This window comes from Trachymyrmex cornetzi, unplaced genomic scaffold, assembly GCF_001594075.2.
Source record: "Trachymyrmex cornetzi isolate Tcor2-1 unplaced genomic scaffold, Tcor1.1 scaffold392, whole genome shotgun sequence".
NCBI classification, from domain to species: domain Eukaryota; kingdom Metazoa; phylum Arthropoda; class Insecta; order Hymenoptera; family Formicidae; genus Trachymyrmex; species Trachymyrmex cornetzi.
In genome coordinates, this window is record NW_017298663.1 from 213,761 (window position 1) to 230,577 (window position 16,817).

General features: G+C 35.4%; 1 protein-coding gene across 3 annotated transcripts; it reads left to right on the forward strand.

Annotated features, from left to right (window-relative positions):
- Window positions 1-96: 96 nt before the first annotated feature.
- Window positions 97-16,389, forward strand: sxc (O-linked N-acetylglucosamine (GlcNAc) transferase sxc). Of its 3 annotated transcripts, XM_018512130.1 has the most exons (13): window positions 3,249-3,263; window positions 3,354-3,604; window positions 4,104-4,254; window positions 4,426-4,669; window positions 4,984-5,052; window positions 9,633-9,829; window positions 12,844-12,933; window positions 13,061-13,241; window positions 13,323-13,925; window positions 14,067-14,581; window positions 14,733-15,183; window positions 15,255-15,631; window positions 15,872-16,389. In XM_018512130.1, the coding sequence occupies exons 2-13, from the start codon at window positions 3,412-3,414 to the stop codon at window positions 16,062-16,064; spliced, it is 3,264 nt and encodes a 1,087-aa protein (XP_018367632.1). In that variant the 5' UTR covers window positions 3,249-3,263; window positions 3,354-3,411; the 3' UTR covers window positions 16,065-16,389. The 3 variants fall into 3 exon arrangements, with proteins under 3 accessions (XP_018367633.1, XP_018367631.1, XP_018367632.1); XM_018512131.1 differs by lacking the exons at window positions 3,249-3,263; window positions 3,354-3,604 and adding an exon at window positions 97-463; XM_018512129.1 differs by having other exon boundaries at window positions 3,207-3,604.
- The last annotated feature ends 428 nt before the right edge of the window (window positions 16,390-16,817 follow it).

The following is a 16,817-nucleotide window of genomic DNA, read 5'->3' on the forward strand; positions in this document are numbered from 1 at the left end:
TGAATCCAGCATGACTCTCGAGTGTTTCTACCAAGAGTCGACAAGAGTCACGACTGTCGCCATTGTCGCCAACTGTCGCTCAAGAAAGTGAAGGAAGATTGGATTCGTAATGGCGCGCGTGTAAAATTTGCGCTAATATGCGTATCGCAATCGAGCATATTTGGTATATCAGTCGTTTGACATAAGTGCTTTTATCGTGTAACTGTCGTCCGTGTCAGTCCCAGACCCAATTTATCGATTTCGTTGTAACGGCGACCGGCGACATCGGTGACTCGCCAATTCCTTGGGTCGCGCTTTGTAGTTCGTCTCTCCTGTGTCTTCGTCCCCGTCTCTCGTCGAGCAGCTCGTCGCGCCGCAGCCATGCAGGCTCAACAGCAACCGCAACAGCAGCAGGGTCACCAGCAGATAGCGGGCACGAGTGTTATACTGAAGATGAACGAGATTCAGCAGCTGTCGACTGTCGGTACGTTGACATCTTCGTAGATTTTTCGAAAGGTTGAAAAATCTACGTCGCACTTCTGCCCTCTCGCCTAAAAAGGTTTTAACGTGTACTCATCCCGACTGGTCCTTTACACTCGTTTGCTCTTTAGTCTTTATTCTGTTCTATGGCTGCCAAGAATATAAAAGCATATGCTGCTCCAGCATTTTGTACGACTCGAGCGTCTCATCGTAATTTTTATGTTCTGCCCCCTTCCGGAGCTTTAATGTCTGCTTCATTTTCATTACAGCTATTCGCGCAGAATAACCTGTCTAACGAGTGCAGTTAAAGGAGATAAATACACATGTATATGTGTGTTTGCACGCAACATATGAGTGTGTGCATCAGGCGAGCAAGCAAGCATGTATGTGTGTACACTTGTCTACAAGGCATCTTACTTATGATCTTAATTCAGCGATAAATTCTTTATTTGGAGAAACCAATTAGAAATTGATTTTCTTAATTGTCAAAATTATCATTTGTGTAAACTCATATTTTAATTATCAGCGCAACTAAATTTTAAATTAATATATTTTATCAAAATCATTTCTTACATTAAACTAAAGAAAAAATATGAAGAATTCTAGTTTTACCTCCTTTTATTTTTGCAAAAAATTGTTTTAGTTGCTCATAATTCAGAAATTTAAACTATTGAGATCTTTTGATACCTTTGAAAGAAATATAATTTTCAAATAAATCAATGAATGTATGATTAAAATTAAAACCAAGATATATATATATATTCCTAATTTTAATTGTATAACAAATATATGCCTACATTGCATGCCGAAAAAAAGTAAGAGAAAGTGCAAGTAAAATGAGCTATTAGATATTTGGAGCAGTTGAAAAAAATTTTTTTTTAATCATTTTAAATACCATATAACTCTCTCTCTCTCTCTCTCTCTCTCTCTCTCTCTCTCTCTCTCTGTATGGCTATTACTAATATTTATAGGATAAGCGTGTAAGGTTTATTATTTAGTTGAAGAGTATTTGATGGGATTTGAACAAAATTAGTATTAGTATTTCGTGCAAGTACTGTGAAAAATTACATCTGAATATCGTATTGGACAGAAACATCTGTGCTTTTAAACTCCATGTCTTGATCTGAATATCTTTGTTAATAAAAATAAATGTAACTCACAAGTATATCATATTATATTATATAACTCTGATATTTTGCAATTGTTAAATGCAATAGCACATTCATGTTTGATTGTAGTTTATTTTTCAATTTTATATGTTGTAGCTAGCGACCATGAGTGAGCAAAAAAAATTAAATGCATTAAAGTAGGATTAAAAAATTGAAAATCTCACAAGTTAAATAATATTTAATGCATTCGAATCTAAGACAAGTACATTCCAAAGTTTTTTTGAAATATAAAATAGCACTTTGAGATAAGATTTACGTTCATCTATCGTTTTTAACATGATATTCAGGCACAAAAATAATAATGTCTCTATAAAATTTCTTATGCTAATAGCAACTCTATTCAAATTTATCTTATATATATATACTTTTTTATGGGATAAAAAAGCAGGAAAAAAATTGGGTTTTTTTTAGTTCTAATAAATATATTTTTATTTTGACCGAACGTCAGCAATGTGTACGGCTGGGACTAAAGTATTTTCTTCTTGGTTTTTTCATAAATTTACCGGCATCGACATCGCGTCGTCGATAAGCTTTGCTATCCCTCCTTCTTTAGCGGATACCCCTCCTCGCTTCTTCCCCTTTTGTTGAACGCGACAATGGAATATTCCGCTGAGTGCCTATTCCATCTGCCTTCTGCACTGAGAGGGGAGATCTCCCTTCTCTCTCTCTCCTTCCTTTTTCGTTGTGCGATAGCTTCTCCTGCCTTGTTCTCCCAGAACAGGAACGTGTATATCGATTGGTAGTAATGAATATCAACTCATTTCTAAATAATCCAAGTTAAAATTTGTATCTTGTAGTTTCAATTCAAGTTTCAAGGAAGAGAAATCATTACTTATCGTGGTAGCTTCATTATCATATTTTTATCTAGGAGAGAATAATGTTGTTTCGTACGATGATACTTCCATTGAGATGTAACACATTAAGATGATATGTGTTACATCTATATAGGTGTGGTCATATCTCGGAAAGTCAGAGTAATAAAGTTAAACTTGCTCCGTTTTGAAGGAAACCTTTTATAATGAGAAACCTTTTATAATGACCTTGTTTCAGATAAAATCATTTTCGAAATTCTTACTCTTTTACGGAAGGTTATTTTTATTTTGGAGAATAATTCTTTTTTTTATACAAATTAATTTTTCTCTCTTTTCATAAAAATATTATAGAGCAGGGATGGTAAGATTGATGTCACATTTAACGAATTTTAACTTTCGTAAATTTATTAAATTAAGTTGTAACCAATTTTATAGCTTTAAATTAGTTATAACAGTCAGTACATTAAATTTGAAATTATCAACAATTCTTTTTTTAAAGCGTGAAATGAGAAAATAGCGTAGCTGTAGAGAAAAATGAATTTTGTGAAACAACATATTCAAGATATATTCGAATCACAATATGCGAATACATACGCTCCTGAAGTTTCCTCTCGCCGCCGGCCGCGCCGGCCGCTTCTCCATTCTTTTCGTTTCAATCTGACGCGTCAGGCCGCTTAGTCCGCTATAGCATCGACCAATCCGCTCGTCCGTTACGCTGCCTGCACTTCTGTGGAATAGTGACTAGTGAGTACTGTGGACAGAAGGGGTAGTCAGGGAGGGTAGAGGGTGAATTAGACGGAGCGTACGTGTAGCGAAGCTCGAGGTAAAACCAAGCGTGAACGAGTGGAGGAGAAATTACTAATTTATTATTGCTGGAGTCTTGAAACATTTGCCGTAATTTTTTGGACTAAAGTGCGTGAGCAAAGAAGAAAGTTGGTCGACTTTCTGTACTTACATCTCTGCTGTCGAAGATGAGCGTGCACGTTGCGGAGAAAAAGGGCAGCGCGCTCAAGGGCTCCAATAGCATGATCGCGACTATAGACAACGAGAACGATGACCGGCAGAATGGACAAAATATTATGGTATTCGCGCAGGACTCCCAGGGCAAGGAACTCATCACCCTAACCGATAATCAAACCATCAGCGTGACTATAGATACTTACTGTTCGTACACTTTCTGGATATTGCTTTGTCCTTAAAAACCGGTTAATTTGGTCACGTTTTATAGTCGGTGAATGCAAATCGGTTTAAATTTGCAGATGTAATATAAATCTGTTTAATGTTAATTTAATTAGATTATTCTCTGTCATTTTTATGACGATATTTTAAAAAATGGAGGAAGAGATCATTATTCTCTCTATATAAGTTTAACCCTTTATCTTTACTTTAGTCTTACGTTTGACTGAGTATTCATGGAACATTGTTGAAATATTCTTATATAAAACTAGATACACCTTTCAATGCTATAGTATCTTTACAGCGAAATGCTTATTGAGAGATAACGAAAAGATTTTTATAATTTGCTGTTAGATTCTGTGATATTAAATAAAGTGAATGAAATATACAAAGGACGACTATGGATGACTTAGGGAAATGTCTTTCTTTTTTTTTGTAGTCAAATATTGATCAAATATCTTAAATATCGTCTTGCTTTTTCTTTCAGGGTTGCTAGAACTTGCTCATAGGGAATACCAGGCGGGAGATTATGAGAACGCTGAAAGACATTGCATGCAGTTATGGCGACAAGAGTCAAACAACACTGGTGTTCTTCTTTTACTTTCCTCCATACATTTTCAATGTAGGAGATTAGAAAAGTAAGAATAATCTCTTATCATATATTCAGTTTTTAATTGTAGATATATTATCATATAGAGATGAGCATATATTTTTTTAATTGTTATACTTTTCCATTGTGTATATATCTTGACACAAAAACATACATATACAATCATACATATATAAAATCATAATTTTGCACATTTCAGATCAGCACATTACAGCAGCTTAGCGATAAAGCAAAATCCATTATTGGCGGAGGCATATAGCAATTTGGGAAATGTATATAAAGAGCGTGGACAGCTACCGGAGGCGCTGGAAAATTATCGTCATGCTGTGAGGCTAAAACCTGACTTCATCGATGGTTACATCAACTTGGCCGCGGCACTTGTGGCAGCTGGTGACATGGAACAAGCCGTTCAAGCCTATGTCACAGCTCTACAATACAATCCTGTGAGAAAATCGACATTACAAATATATTCCAGTTTAGCTATTATTTAAATACGAAACACAAATCTGAATAGTTTTTTTCTATCTGCATTGAAGCTTCAGAAGACAAAGTTTTTGCTTACAAGATAAAATCAAGCTTTATTCTTTGTATAGTGAAGCTATTACATTAATATGATTTATTTAATATACTTTGTAAATTCAGAAATGCGAAACTTATTCATTTAGCCAACCAATGTTCTCCATTTCATAATATTTTTTTATTTTGAATGTGAAGTATAAGTTATGTGGAAATAATTTACATATTTTGCCTGTTTCAGGATCTTTATTGCGTGCGGAGTGATCTTGGTAATCTTTTGAAAGCATTAGCAAGACTTGATGAAGCCAAGGTATGTTTTGGAATCATTTCCACTAGCTAATAAATTAATCCAACGTGTTACGCACATGTTCGTGAGCGTCTTTACTTCGATCAAGCTATAGATGGCGGAACCATCGAGTAAAGGAATAGCACACTTGATTCCTTGAATTAACAAATTGCCGCACAAGTTTTTTAACTTTGGAAGGATACTTGGTTCATCCTATCTTGAAAATTACATTATCTTCCTTAAATCCTAAAAAAAAAAACCGAAAATTAATAATGATCAATTCTATGGGCATCTCTGGATCAAGGAGAGCAAAAAATTTAATCATACATATAATATCTTTTGTTCTAATTAGCAGGCAATGTTCCGCCATCCTTGAGTCTTTATTAACATTTCTTGACGAGGTACAAATGCATCGCGCGTATGTGCACGAGCTGCAGCGCTTAGTTCTCCGCGAAATGAGCGGACTGAATAAGAATATTCGTTACTACGAGAAGCTTTCAGTCTTTGCCAGGCAATTTGCAAGCGCGGTGCACGATCTTTTATTGTTGAAATTTATAGATTGAGCTGCAAGTTTCGAATCTTTGATAGCTATCCTCTATGGAATAACCATGTGAGAAATGTTGAGTGTATAATCGCGAGCTCTATAACAGATTGAAGATCGTGTACATTCTTTTACCTGTAACATCGAAAGAACTGCGTTTTATGTTGTGAGCAGAATTTGATTTTTCTGAACGACATTAAACGATGGTTTTTTAAATTAATATATAAAACCCTAAACAGTATAATAACTTCTAGACGTATTCCAATCTAAATGCTTTGTAGAAACTTATGAATTTTTCTTTGTTGAAAATATTTATTACGTTATATTAAAACGATTGGAGACTTAATCGGATATTCTAAGAAAGGAAAATACGAATTTTAAGTTTTTTAAATAATTCTATTTTCTTTTTTTAAACATTTGTTATAATGTAACATTTTAAAAGATTTCCTAGAGTCAAGAAAAAAAAAAGAAATATCTTATAGTGTTTAGGGGATTATTATCAAAGTAACTGAAGAGAATATTCTTTCTAGCGTTGCGCGTTTTGCAGCAATACCAAGTGCGTTTTGACTATTTTGAGGATTTATAATGTTGCCACAAATTATAAATTATTTGCTAGTTCCATCTAAGTGGATTTTAATTCCACTAAATCAATATTGATGGTTCTAGCAGCGCGCGAATATGAGCTGATTTTATCTCTTGTTTTGAATATGTATGTTTTGAATGTGCGACTGATTGTTATTACAGCCCACACGTTATCACGTGCGTGCTCAACATTTTCGTGTGATGACAGAAAGAGAGAGCGAGAGAATCTATAGTGTGTACGATAATATTGGCGCGAGATCACTTGACCAGTTATTTAAATTAAATGAGAAATTATTATACCGCGTTAAATTTACAGCGCGATAATATTTCGTCACAGCGATTTTTGTTTTTAATTCAGGAACAGATTGTAAAAACAGTACTATCATAAAGCTACTACTTCCGAATGATATTAATACGATCGAATAATAAAAGAGATATGAAATCGTTAATTTATCGTTAATCGGTCAAGTGATCTATTTTGCAGCGCGGCGCGGCAACGATCAGTGAGGGTGTACTTATAAATGCACTTGTATTAGTTATGTGTGTGTACACATATATAGATTTTTTTATTTTTTGATTGCTTCTAGCAAATAGTGTTTTGGATGTACGATTAACAAATTTGATTTATAGATATGCCCTTATTCGATCCTGAAAATGACAGCAAAACAAATGAGGAAAGCTTCCCGTTACGCTTCCCGCTATTCCTGAGAACTACGCTCGTTCGTTTCTTGTCGAGCTCTTCAGCCAACTACCTGCATCGATAAAGCAACATAACGCAACTCTTTCGCATTGTTTGTTTTCCACGTAGAGTCTGATGATTGATAGAATCAATATAATAGAATGTTTATAAAAAAGAAAGAAATGCAGTCCGTATTCCGCGATCGTGAGAGAAAATAGCAGCAGTTGACTGATGAGTTCGGCGAAGCGTGTCTTTCGCAGGCACGTGAATTATCAACTCGTTTGTGTACACAATAAACAGAAAGTAGAGAAAAAAGAGATGATAAAACATAAAAGACAAAGATTGAGGCGAAGAGTAATCAGTGAAGAGACATTAACGCAGCTGTCTTATTGTTGTGGATGGGATGATCAACTCTAGGAGGGGATGTGCAGGAGCAATGTGAGATTGGTCGGTTACCGTGCCGGTTCCTTCGTCAAAGGGTGAATCTGAATCTGGTTATTCAGTAACACACTGTCTCTCGGTCTAAGTTTATTATGAGAGCTTGCAAGCGGTACCTACTGAGTCAACCTACCGAAGGGTACACTGCAGGTAAAGTAATTCCCAAGGCCGGTCTCTAAAAACCTTCCAGTTTCTCTCAACTCGTCTTATCCCTCTCAACAAAAAAGTCAAAAGTCCTATCCTGTTAGATATCGCAAAATAATTTTACAAAGAAAGAGATAATCGATACGTTAATTATTTTTAGATTTGCACATAACGTTCATAAGTATTGTGCAAGTGTGCTTTTTTATTTTACTTAAATAAATTTTGAGATTTTATACAAGCAAAACTTTTAAATTTTTTAAATATTTTTATACAAGATTTGATATTATTCTGTATGATACTATTATATCTCAGATTTATCGTTTGCCTTATAACAACGTTACATTCAATAAAATTACTCTATTGTTATTATTGTCACAGTGAAATTTTAAGACTGATATTCCTTTTAATCGCCGATATATTTATCAGTTATCAATACGCCGATATATTTATCAGTTATCAATACGAATTTCTTAAATGTTTTATTAATAGCAAGTACATTGTTGCTAAATAATTGATTTTTTCGTTATATTTCTTCTCTCTCAATAAGCTTTCTTCATTTACTTTAATATGAAATTTATTTATTTATCGGAAAATATAGATTGCTGTAATAATCGCGATAGTTCTTGCCCATTTATATTACATCGCATATTGCATATCGAGTATAACAAAATCGTATATTTTCCAACTCCTGTTCTTTTTTTTCCCCTTTAATTCCAGGTTCCGCACCTTACAGAGACCGGTCAACTGTAAATGCCCTCTTATTGTTTAGGTACGGATTACTCTGTTCAATATCAATGCAGCCCACCTCTCGGCACGCGCGATGATTATCCACGCTGAATCCTTAGAGTCGTCATCCTATCGTCGAAAGTCTTTATAATTATTCTTATTTAAAAATAGAAATTGTTTTTTGTCGAAAAAAAAAGACTTTCGTTAATTGTGAGTTCAGAGACTAAGTCGACTTGATTTTAGCGTACGACTTTCAGCGTGCGGTCGAGTCCACCGGACGCATTTCGGGGACTCTATGTGCACCGAAAGTCGCGCGTTCCAAGATGACGACTCTAGCGCGCACCTTAATACCTTTGGTCCTGGACCTATCTGATTCCCATCCGAGAATGAATTGTTGACTATTCGCGAGGCAACCCTCGTTCATTCTGTTTCCATTCCTTGCCTTTTTCTTGCTCTTATCAATACAAGGAGGGCAAACTTCAAGATTGACAGCATTGGGTCCAAAGAAGAATAAAAAAATGGGATGAATTACGAAGGTTGTTAATTATTTTAAAAAAACATGATATGATATAGCAAAGAAATGTTCGCGTCCAACATTATGAATTTACATACACTATTTTTACATACATATGTGGCAATTTCGATATGGTATACTTTTGTTTTCAGGAAATTCATTAAATGATCGATCGTAGTAGAAAACTTATTGATGTGTTAATGCGTAATTTTAATGTATATGGTTTCGTGCAGGTTTTATACTTCTACAGGCATTTGGTTTGACATATTTTTATTTCTATGGATTATTGTTTTCACAGATATCTGCTTGGATTTTTGCTTCCGCTGATCTTTGATTTCATGATATATTAAATTTAATTTAAATCTCCTATGATATATATATATATATTTTTTTTTATGACTTTTATTATCCTTAAATTATTGCATTCACATTATACAGGATATTGGAAAATGGTTCAGAATTCCAGATGTACTCGCTAAACTAGTGGCAGTACAAATTGTTTAATCCTGAACGAAAGATTCGTACAGGATTAAAAACAATTTTCGTTAAATATTTTTAAAATTTCTAATAAACCTCTAACAATTTTCCTTATCTTCCATTTCTTAAAATCGGTATGATCCTGAAATCTGAAAAAGTAACTATCTATCTCACAAATATAATTATTCAATCACAAAAAATCATGGAGAGACTCTCGGGCAGCTCTAAAGAGACATCGAAACTGTTACAACGTTTGAAGATGGGACGAAGAGACATGGTGAGGAAAGGAAACAGAAGTGATATAGAGTGGTAAAAAAAATATTTTTTTTCGTTCGAGATTAACGACGAGAGGATGAAGGGAGAGAAAAAGAAAGACGAAAAGCAAGAGCGTGTGAAAGAGAGAGAAGCTGCGGCGCGGCGATGGGAGGTCGGGCATACCGCGCGGCGCGCGTCTCTTTGAGTTCGCGAATAAAATTGCTATAAACTGTATTCTGTTTCTCTAGGCCTGCTATTTGAAGGCGATTGAGACACGGCCGGATTTTGCGGTTGCCTGGAGCAATCTTGGTTGCGTGTTCAATGCGCAAGGAGAAATATGGTTGGCGATACACCATTTCGAAAAAGCAGTTGCCTTGGATCCTAACTTTCTAGATGCTTACATCAACCTTGGGAATGTATTAAAGGAAGCTAGAATTTTTGACAGGTTTGTTTCTGTGCAAATTGATTACTCATCGTTCTTTTTTTATTTCTTAAATAATATGAATCGTGTAATATAATGATCCTAGATAATCAAATCTGTTAAAAACATGTTTTGCGAAGTATTTGCTACAAATTTTCTCGGTAAATGCCAAAAGTACAGCAGAATCTACTAATACGATAGCGGATTGTCTGTGAAAATTGAATTTGCCATTTAATATCACGAAATAGCCAGATCATGTCGGATATAGTTGATATCACTTTGCTACAATATTTTGCTAGAATCATATTTTACTTATGTGTTAAACACACAAGAATTGTTTTTAATATTATTTTTAAATAATATAAATAATATATATCAATAATAAAACTTTGATTTTATTCATTTACAAAGTGATAATTTTTTTCTATGCTTGTACATTTACTGTACATTTAATGTATATATAAAAAAACATTTGAAAATTAAGTACGATTTGGCATAAGTTTACCAAATCGAACAGTATAAAAATTTATTTACCTCAATTCACTTGTCACAATAATTTAAATGACTTAGATTTGTGAAGAAAATGATAGACGAAGAAATATACGCACAGTGTTGATCAACCAACGTCTTGAAATTCTCGTTGTCGTTGGTTTTAAAATCTGTGCGAGATTGAAAATGGCTTTAGTTATTCCATTGATGTATCGCATAAAATCATCAATGGCTAGTCAAAAGTCACACAATTTATTTTATTTTGAGCAATGTTACTATCTACTGCACCGTTCTCTTTTTTTACGCAAGTTTAGAACATGAAGATATATACATATATTCTGTGCATTTTCTGCGCGCGCGCGCCCACACACACACACACACACACGTGTGTGTTAACATTAATTTACTATGTATATATAATAAAATATTTTATTAGTTTGTTTTTAAAGTTTCCTAATTAAAAAAGAGAAATTGCACTTAAGTAATCATGTGCACTTAAGTAAGCGTTACGGATTAACAATTGCGTTTGACGCACTTGGAAAGAGAACATAGGCGGATATGGCGCATGAGCTGTCGAGTCAGTACTGAGAATCGATATTTATGTAACATCCTTTTCAAGTTCATCGTCCTCTGTGTGCATTTGAACGAGAAATTTGAACAATGTACCTTTTTTTTCAAACGCAATTTTTAAATCAGAATATTTCGCGTGATTAACATCGGTGTTTATATAATTTAGAGAGGAGTTTAGCTATTTTATCAAGATTTTTAATATAGTAAAATAATATTGGTTTTGCAAAGATTTTACTAGAGATCCATATGTCTGCGTATTATCACGTTTATATTCTTAATTTCCACATTTTTACATGTAAATAGTGATAAAATCGTTTCTTTGTAATGCATTCACTTTTTTAATTATATCTAGTCTCTTGATCTATTGATTTTCACCAAGATACGTAATCAAAGAAACAATAGAAATTTTAACATCTTTTATAATACTTGTATTTTTTTGTCTACGCAGCCGACATTATACACATACCTATCTTTAGATATTTTAATTCTTAGTTATTAGTATATTTTTGTTAAATATATGTACACACGACTGAGACTAAGGCAATCATAATAATAAAATCAATTTTAGCGTTTTTTATTTTTTAATGTTTTTTTCTTATTGGTCTATAATAATACATATAAAAGCGAATTGAAATAAAAACGTCTATAAAATGTAATTGATGGATAATAATGGATTCATTGGACGCAGTTATCTGGCTCCGAGGTTTCCTCACGCATAAAGTGGGAGAAATTCGAAGACAACTATCGATTCCAAAAGCCGCTCCGCCCCCATTGGAGCCCTTTGCCTCCTACTCCCGTTGTGGGAGGATACGCGTGCCCGTTCAGCTTTCGTTCGCTCGCGAGTTAAACGGCTTTCCTCTGGCTGTTAGCATCTCCCGGCGTTGATCCACCTCCCAGGATCCGCACACCGAAGGATCCGTGCTTGTGTAATTCCTGCTTTAATTCCTGCCGCCTAGACATTTATAGATCCTAGGATAAGTGAATCCTAGATCCACGTGTATTTAAGGATCTGCGCAGTTCGTGCTTGGGTGATTTTTCTTTCGATCTCTACGCTTGAATATTAGTGAATTCAAAAGCTGCGTATCTAAGGTTCTATACTGATATCCTTTATTTTTTAATAATTTTAACGTGTACATCGAGAATATTGGTGGTCCCATGAAAATTACACTCGCGCGCGCGCGCGTCATAGATATCCAAATTTGTGTATGCAAAAGTTTTCCCTTTAAATTCGTATAGGTATTGGGAAAGCGTGTTTTATACAATTTCTGCAATTTAAAAGAGTTGTAGGAGATATTCAAAGAAATTAGGTCCAAGTGAATCTAATGGATATTATCGGAAGGATTGTCTGTTTCTGTGGATCCACAACATTTTGTGCTTTATGAAAATATGCTCCAAGCGAATTCGACGCTTTGAAAAAATCCTTACCTCCGCACACCTTGCATGAAGTCATGCTTTCAACAATTTCTTTTCCCGAAATTCCTTAGATTCCAAATTCTTTTGCATCCCTGTCTCTAAAGATTTAGTCATCTAACGTACCGCGTCGTCAAAGATCCTTCGGATCCGTGGTCTCTGGGATCCGCGGATCCAAGACAGCCGGGATGGAGAAGGAATGGACTGCCAGTGCGTGGTCGTCTATACGGTGATCTCGCCTTCGACTACTATCGCGCCCGCGCTTCGCGTTCAAATAGAAGATACTCTCACGCGACCCTCTACGTCTGGATGCGTCTCCTGGATCAGGCGCTACGTTAAAAGGTTCAGCAGACTCGTCTATAGTGCTGGGAGCTGTATTAACAACTACTTTCTATAATTACGATCGAATCGATAGATATGATAAATATAATTTTTCTTTTTAATTATAGATTGTAGAGAGAAGTGATGTTTACTTAATATTATTAAGGCCTTTTATAAGCTAAGCTTTTATCACCTTTATTAAGATGATCTGAAATCAACAATTGTTTTTAAATTACCAATTGTTACAGAGCTGTAGCCGCGTATCTCCGCGCGTTAAACCTTAGTCCTAACAATGCAGTCGTACATGGAAATTTGGCGTGCGTTTATTACGAACAAGGGTGAGTTAATGTTTTACATTTATACTTGCAAAGGAAATTTACGATGGATTTAACCTAATCTTGATAAAAGAAAATGTTGACGTATTCCGAGAAAAAAAAAGTAATCGAAAATTGTGTAATATTATAGACTCATCGACCTGGCCATCGACACATATCGTCGCGCTATTGAATTACAGCCTAATTTCCCTGATGCGTACTGCAATCTGGCGAACGCTCTCAAAGAAAAGGGACAAGTGGTCGAAGCGGAAGAATGTTACAATACCGCCCTCCGACTTTGTCCCACACACGCGGATTCTCTTAATAACTTGGTACGAAATTATATCATTTTAAATGTAATATAAATGCTAGAAGAATAATTAAAGAAGTTTATAATGAAATGATTTCTTTAGGCCAACATAAAACGCGAGCAAGGCTACATTGAGGAGGCAACTCGCTTATATCTTAAAGCCCTGGAAGTATTTCCCGAGTTTGCGGCCGCCCACAGCAATCTCGCCTCTGTCTTGCAGCAGCAAGGCAAACTGAATGAGGCATTGATGCATTATAAGGAGGCAATTCGCATACAGCCAACCTTTGCCGATGCTTATTCAAATATGGGAAACACCCTGAAAGAGATGCAAGATATACAAGGCGCTCTACAATGCTACACTCGGGCTATCCAAATCAATCCGGCCTTTGCTGACGCTCATTCCAATTTGGCATCGATCCACAAAGATTCCGGCAACATTCCCGAAGCGATTCAATCATACAGAACAGCGTTGAAGTTGAAGCCAGACTTTCCAGATGCCTATTGCAACTTGGCGCACTGTTTGCAAATAGTATGCGATTGGACTGATTACGAAGCCAGAATGAAGAAGTTGGTGTCTATTGTTGCTGAACAGCTAGATAAAAATAGACTGCCTAGCGTGCATCCGCATCATTCCATGCTTTATCCTTTATCTCATGAGTTCCGGAAAGCTATTGCTGCTCGACATGCTAACCTTTGCATAGAGAAAGTAAGTTCGCTTATTTATTCAGTAAATCTTTTTTATAACAATTAATATACTTTATTGAAAATAATTATTATTCTATTCCGTTTACTACTCTATAAATATTTTCACTATCGGTAATTATTATGTATGAATAACATTGTGCAGATCCATGTTCTTCACAAACAACCATATAAATACCCGCGTACAATTGGCACACGATTGAAGATTGGATATGTTTCGTCGGATTTTGGTAATCATCCGACCAGTCACTTGATGCAGTCAATACCTGGCTTACACGAGCGTGAGAAAGTCGAGATCTTCTGCTACGCGCTTAGCGCAGATGATGGCACAACCTTTCGTGCGAAGATAGCACGAGAGACCGAGCATTTTATCGATCTTTCTCAAATTCCGTGCAATGGGAAAGCTGCCGACCGCATCAATGCCGATGGCGTCCATATTCTAGTGAACATGAACGGCTATACGAAAGGCGCTAGAAACGAGATCTTCGCTTTGCGACCAGCTCCGATCCAGGTCATGTGGCTGGGTTATCCTGGTACCTCTGGCGCAAGTTTCATGGACTATCTCATTACGGACGAGGTCACTTCGCCATTGGAGCTCGCCAGTCAATACAGCGAGAAACTCGCCTATATGCCACACACTTATTTCATCGGCGATCATAAGTACGTAAATTTAGTTTTCATTTATTTACGAATTTTTTTTAATAGATGATAAAGATTATATAAAGATCAAATAGCTGCATTCTTGTAAAATCTCATTTTACAAAAAATTGTAGTTTGGCCATTTAACAAAATTACACTTCTTTACTCTTAGGCAAATGTTTCCTCATCTGAAGGAACGTTTAATCTTAACGGACAAGTTGAATCACAAAGGCAAAGTAGCTGACAACGTTGCGGTAATCAATGCCACAGATCTCTCTCCGATGATTGAGAATACTCTGATAAAAGAGATTCGCGAGGTAGTTGTGCCAGACAAAAAGCAACCCGTTGAAATTTCACTCAAAGTTGCCGAATTACCGACTACTACTCCGATTGAAACGATGATTGCTTCTGGTCAGTGTCAAATGTCTGTGAATGGCGTCGTTGTGCAAAACGGTATGGCCACCACACAGGTGAACAACAAAACTGCTACAGGCGAGGAGGTGCCTCAGAATATTGTGATTACAACCAGGCAACAGTACGGCTTGCCGGAGGATGCCGTAGTTTATTGCAACTTTAATCAGTTGTATAAAATCGATCCACTTACTCTCCACATGTGGGCACACGTAAGTAACAACAAAGGAATTTCGTGAGACGTAAATTTCACATCAAATTGTCTATAACCGCTTGATTTTAGATATTGAAACACGTGCCAAATTCCGTGCTATGGTTGCTACGTTTTCCGGCGGTCGGCGAACCTAATCTTCAAGCAACGGCGCAACAATTGGGTTTGACGCCCGGCAGAATTCTGTTCAGCAATGTTGCTGCTAAAGAAGAACATGTGAGACGAGGCCAGTTGGCCGACGTATGTTTAGACACACCACTTTGCAATGGACACACAACCAGTATGGATGTTTTGTGGACTGGAACGCCGGTAGTTACGCTTCCGGGAGAAACTCTAGCCTCTCGTGTGGCAGCTAGTCAATTAAACACTCTTGGCTGTCCCGAACTAGTAGCGCGAACACGGCAGGAATATCAAGATATCGCTATTAGATTGGGTACCGATAGAGAATAGTAAGTATTTTGACATTTGTGACATGTTTCTTTAAGACATTGTATAGTTCTTTTTATAGAATTTAACATACATAAAATTAATCTAATAAAATTAAAATTCAATAAAAAATAACGGTTCAAAATTTAACGTCTGTACAAAATTTATATTGTTGATAAAAATAGTTACATAATAACTTGAGTAGTTCATAGCCTTATATTATATTATTTAATTTATCTAATAAACTTATTTCTTTGTGCCAGCTTGAAAGCAACAAGGGCTAAAGTTTGGAAAGCTCGATCAGAAAGCCCATTATTTAACTGCAAGCTGTACGCCATAGGCATGGAGATGTTGTACACAAAGATGTGGGAGCGTTACGCACATGGAGAAAATCCTGATCATGTTTCAGCCCTTGATAAGAACGATAGTCAAAAGTCATCAAGCATTTCTTCTTAAGATATTTGACGATTACTTGAGCTTCAATTTTGCGATTAACAATTTCTCTTCCCCGAAAATTTTAACATTTGCAATTATGGTTAATATATCTATATTCCCATCGTATAAATTTCGTATCTCTGCTGAAACTATTTTGTACAATAAATTCACAGAGCTTAAACTAGACAGTAGATATTAATGTATACATTTACACAAGATTTCTTACGATTCTCGCGCTCTGTACTTTTTAAAAAATGATTTTCTTAATAACATTTGCGCGTTCGATAAAAATCAGTTGAATCATATTTTGTAAAAAATTGACAAAATTATGGAAAAGCAATTTGAATTCACATATGTACGAAATTTAAAAAAAAACTGTTAAAAACAGTAATAATAGCAAGTATTAATGAATATTCTTATCTGTAGAAAAACAATATTTCCAATATCTTATTTTTTATCTATGTTCTTCTACAAAACGTATCTGAATAAAATATTATCAGTGGATTTATTGAATTATAAAAATCATTAAAAAATTTGAGATTTAATGACTTCTCAAAAATTTTAGAGAATTGCAACAAACATTGGCAATTTCAAAAATTAAACATCAAGAACTTTAAAAGAAGTTAATATGCAAAATTTTCTTTTTAATTTACAAATTTACTGCAAGTTGTACTGTTATAAACTGCAATCGAAATCCACTATTATACATTTTGCTTATGTTATTGCAATTCACATAAATATGAACATGCTATCAAGATATCTATCCTCGCTTTC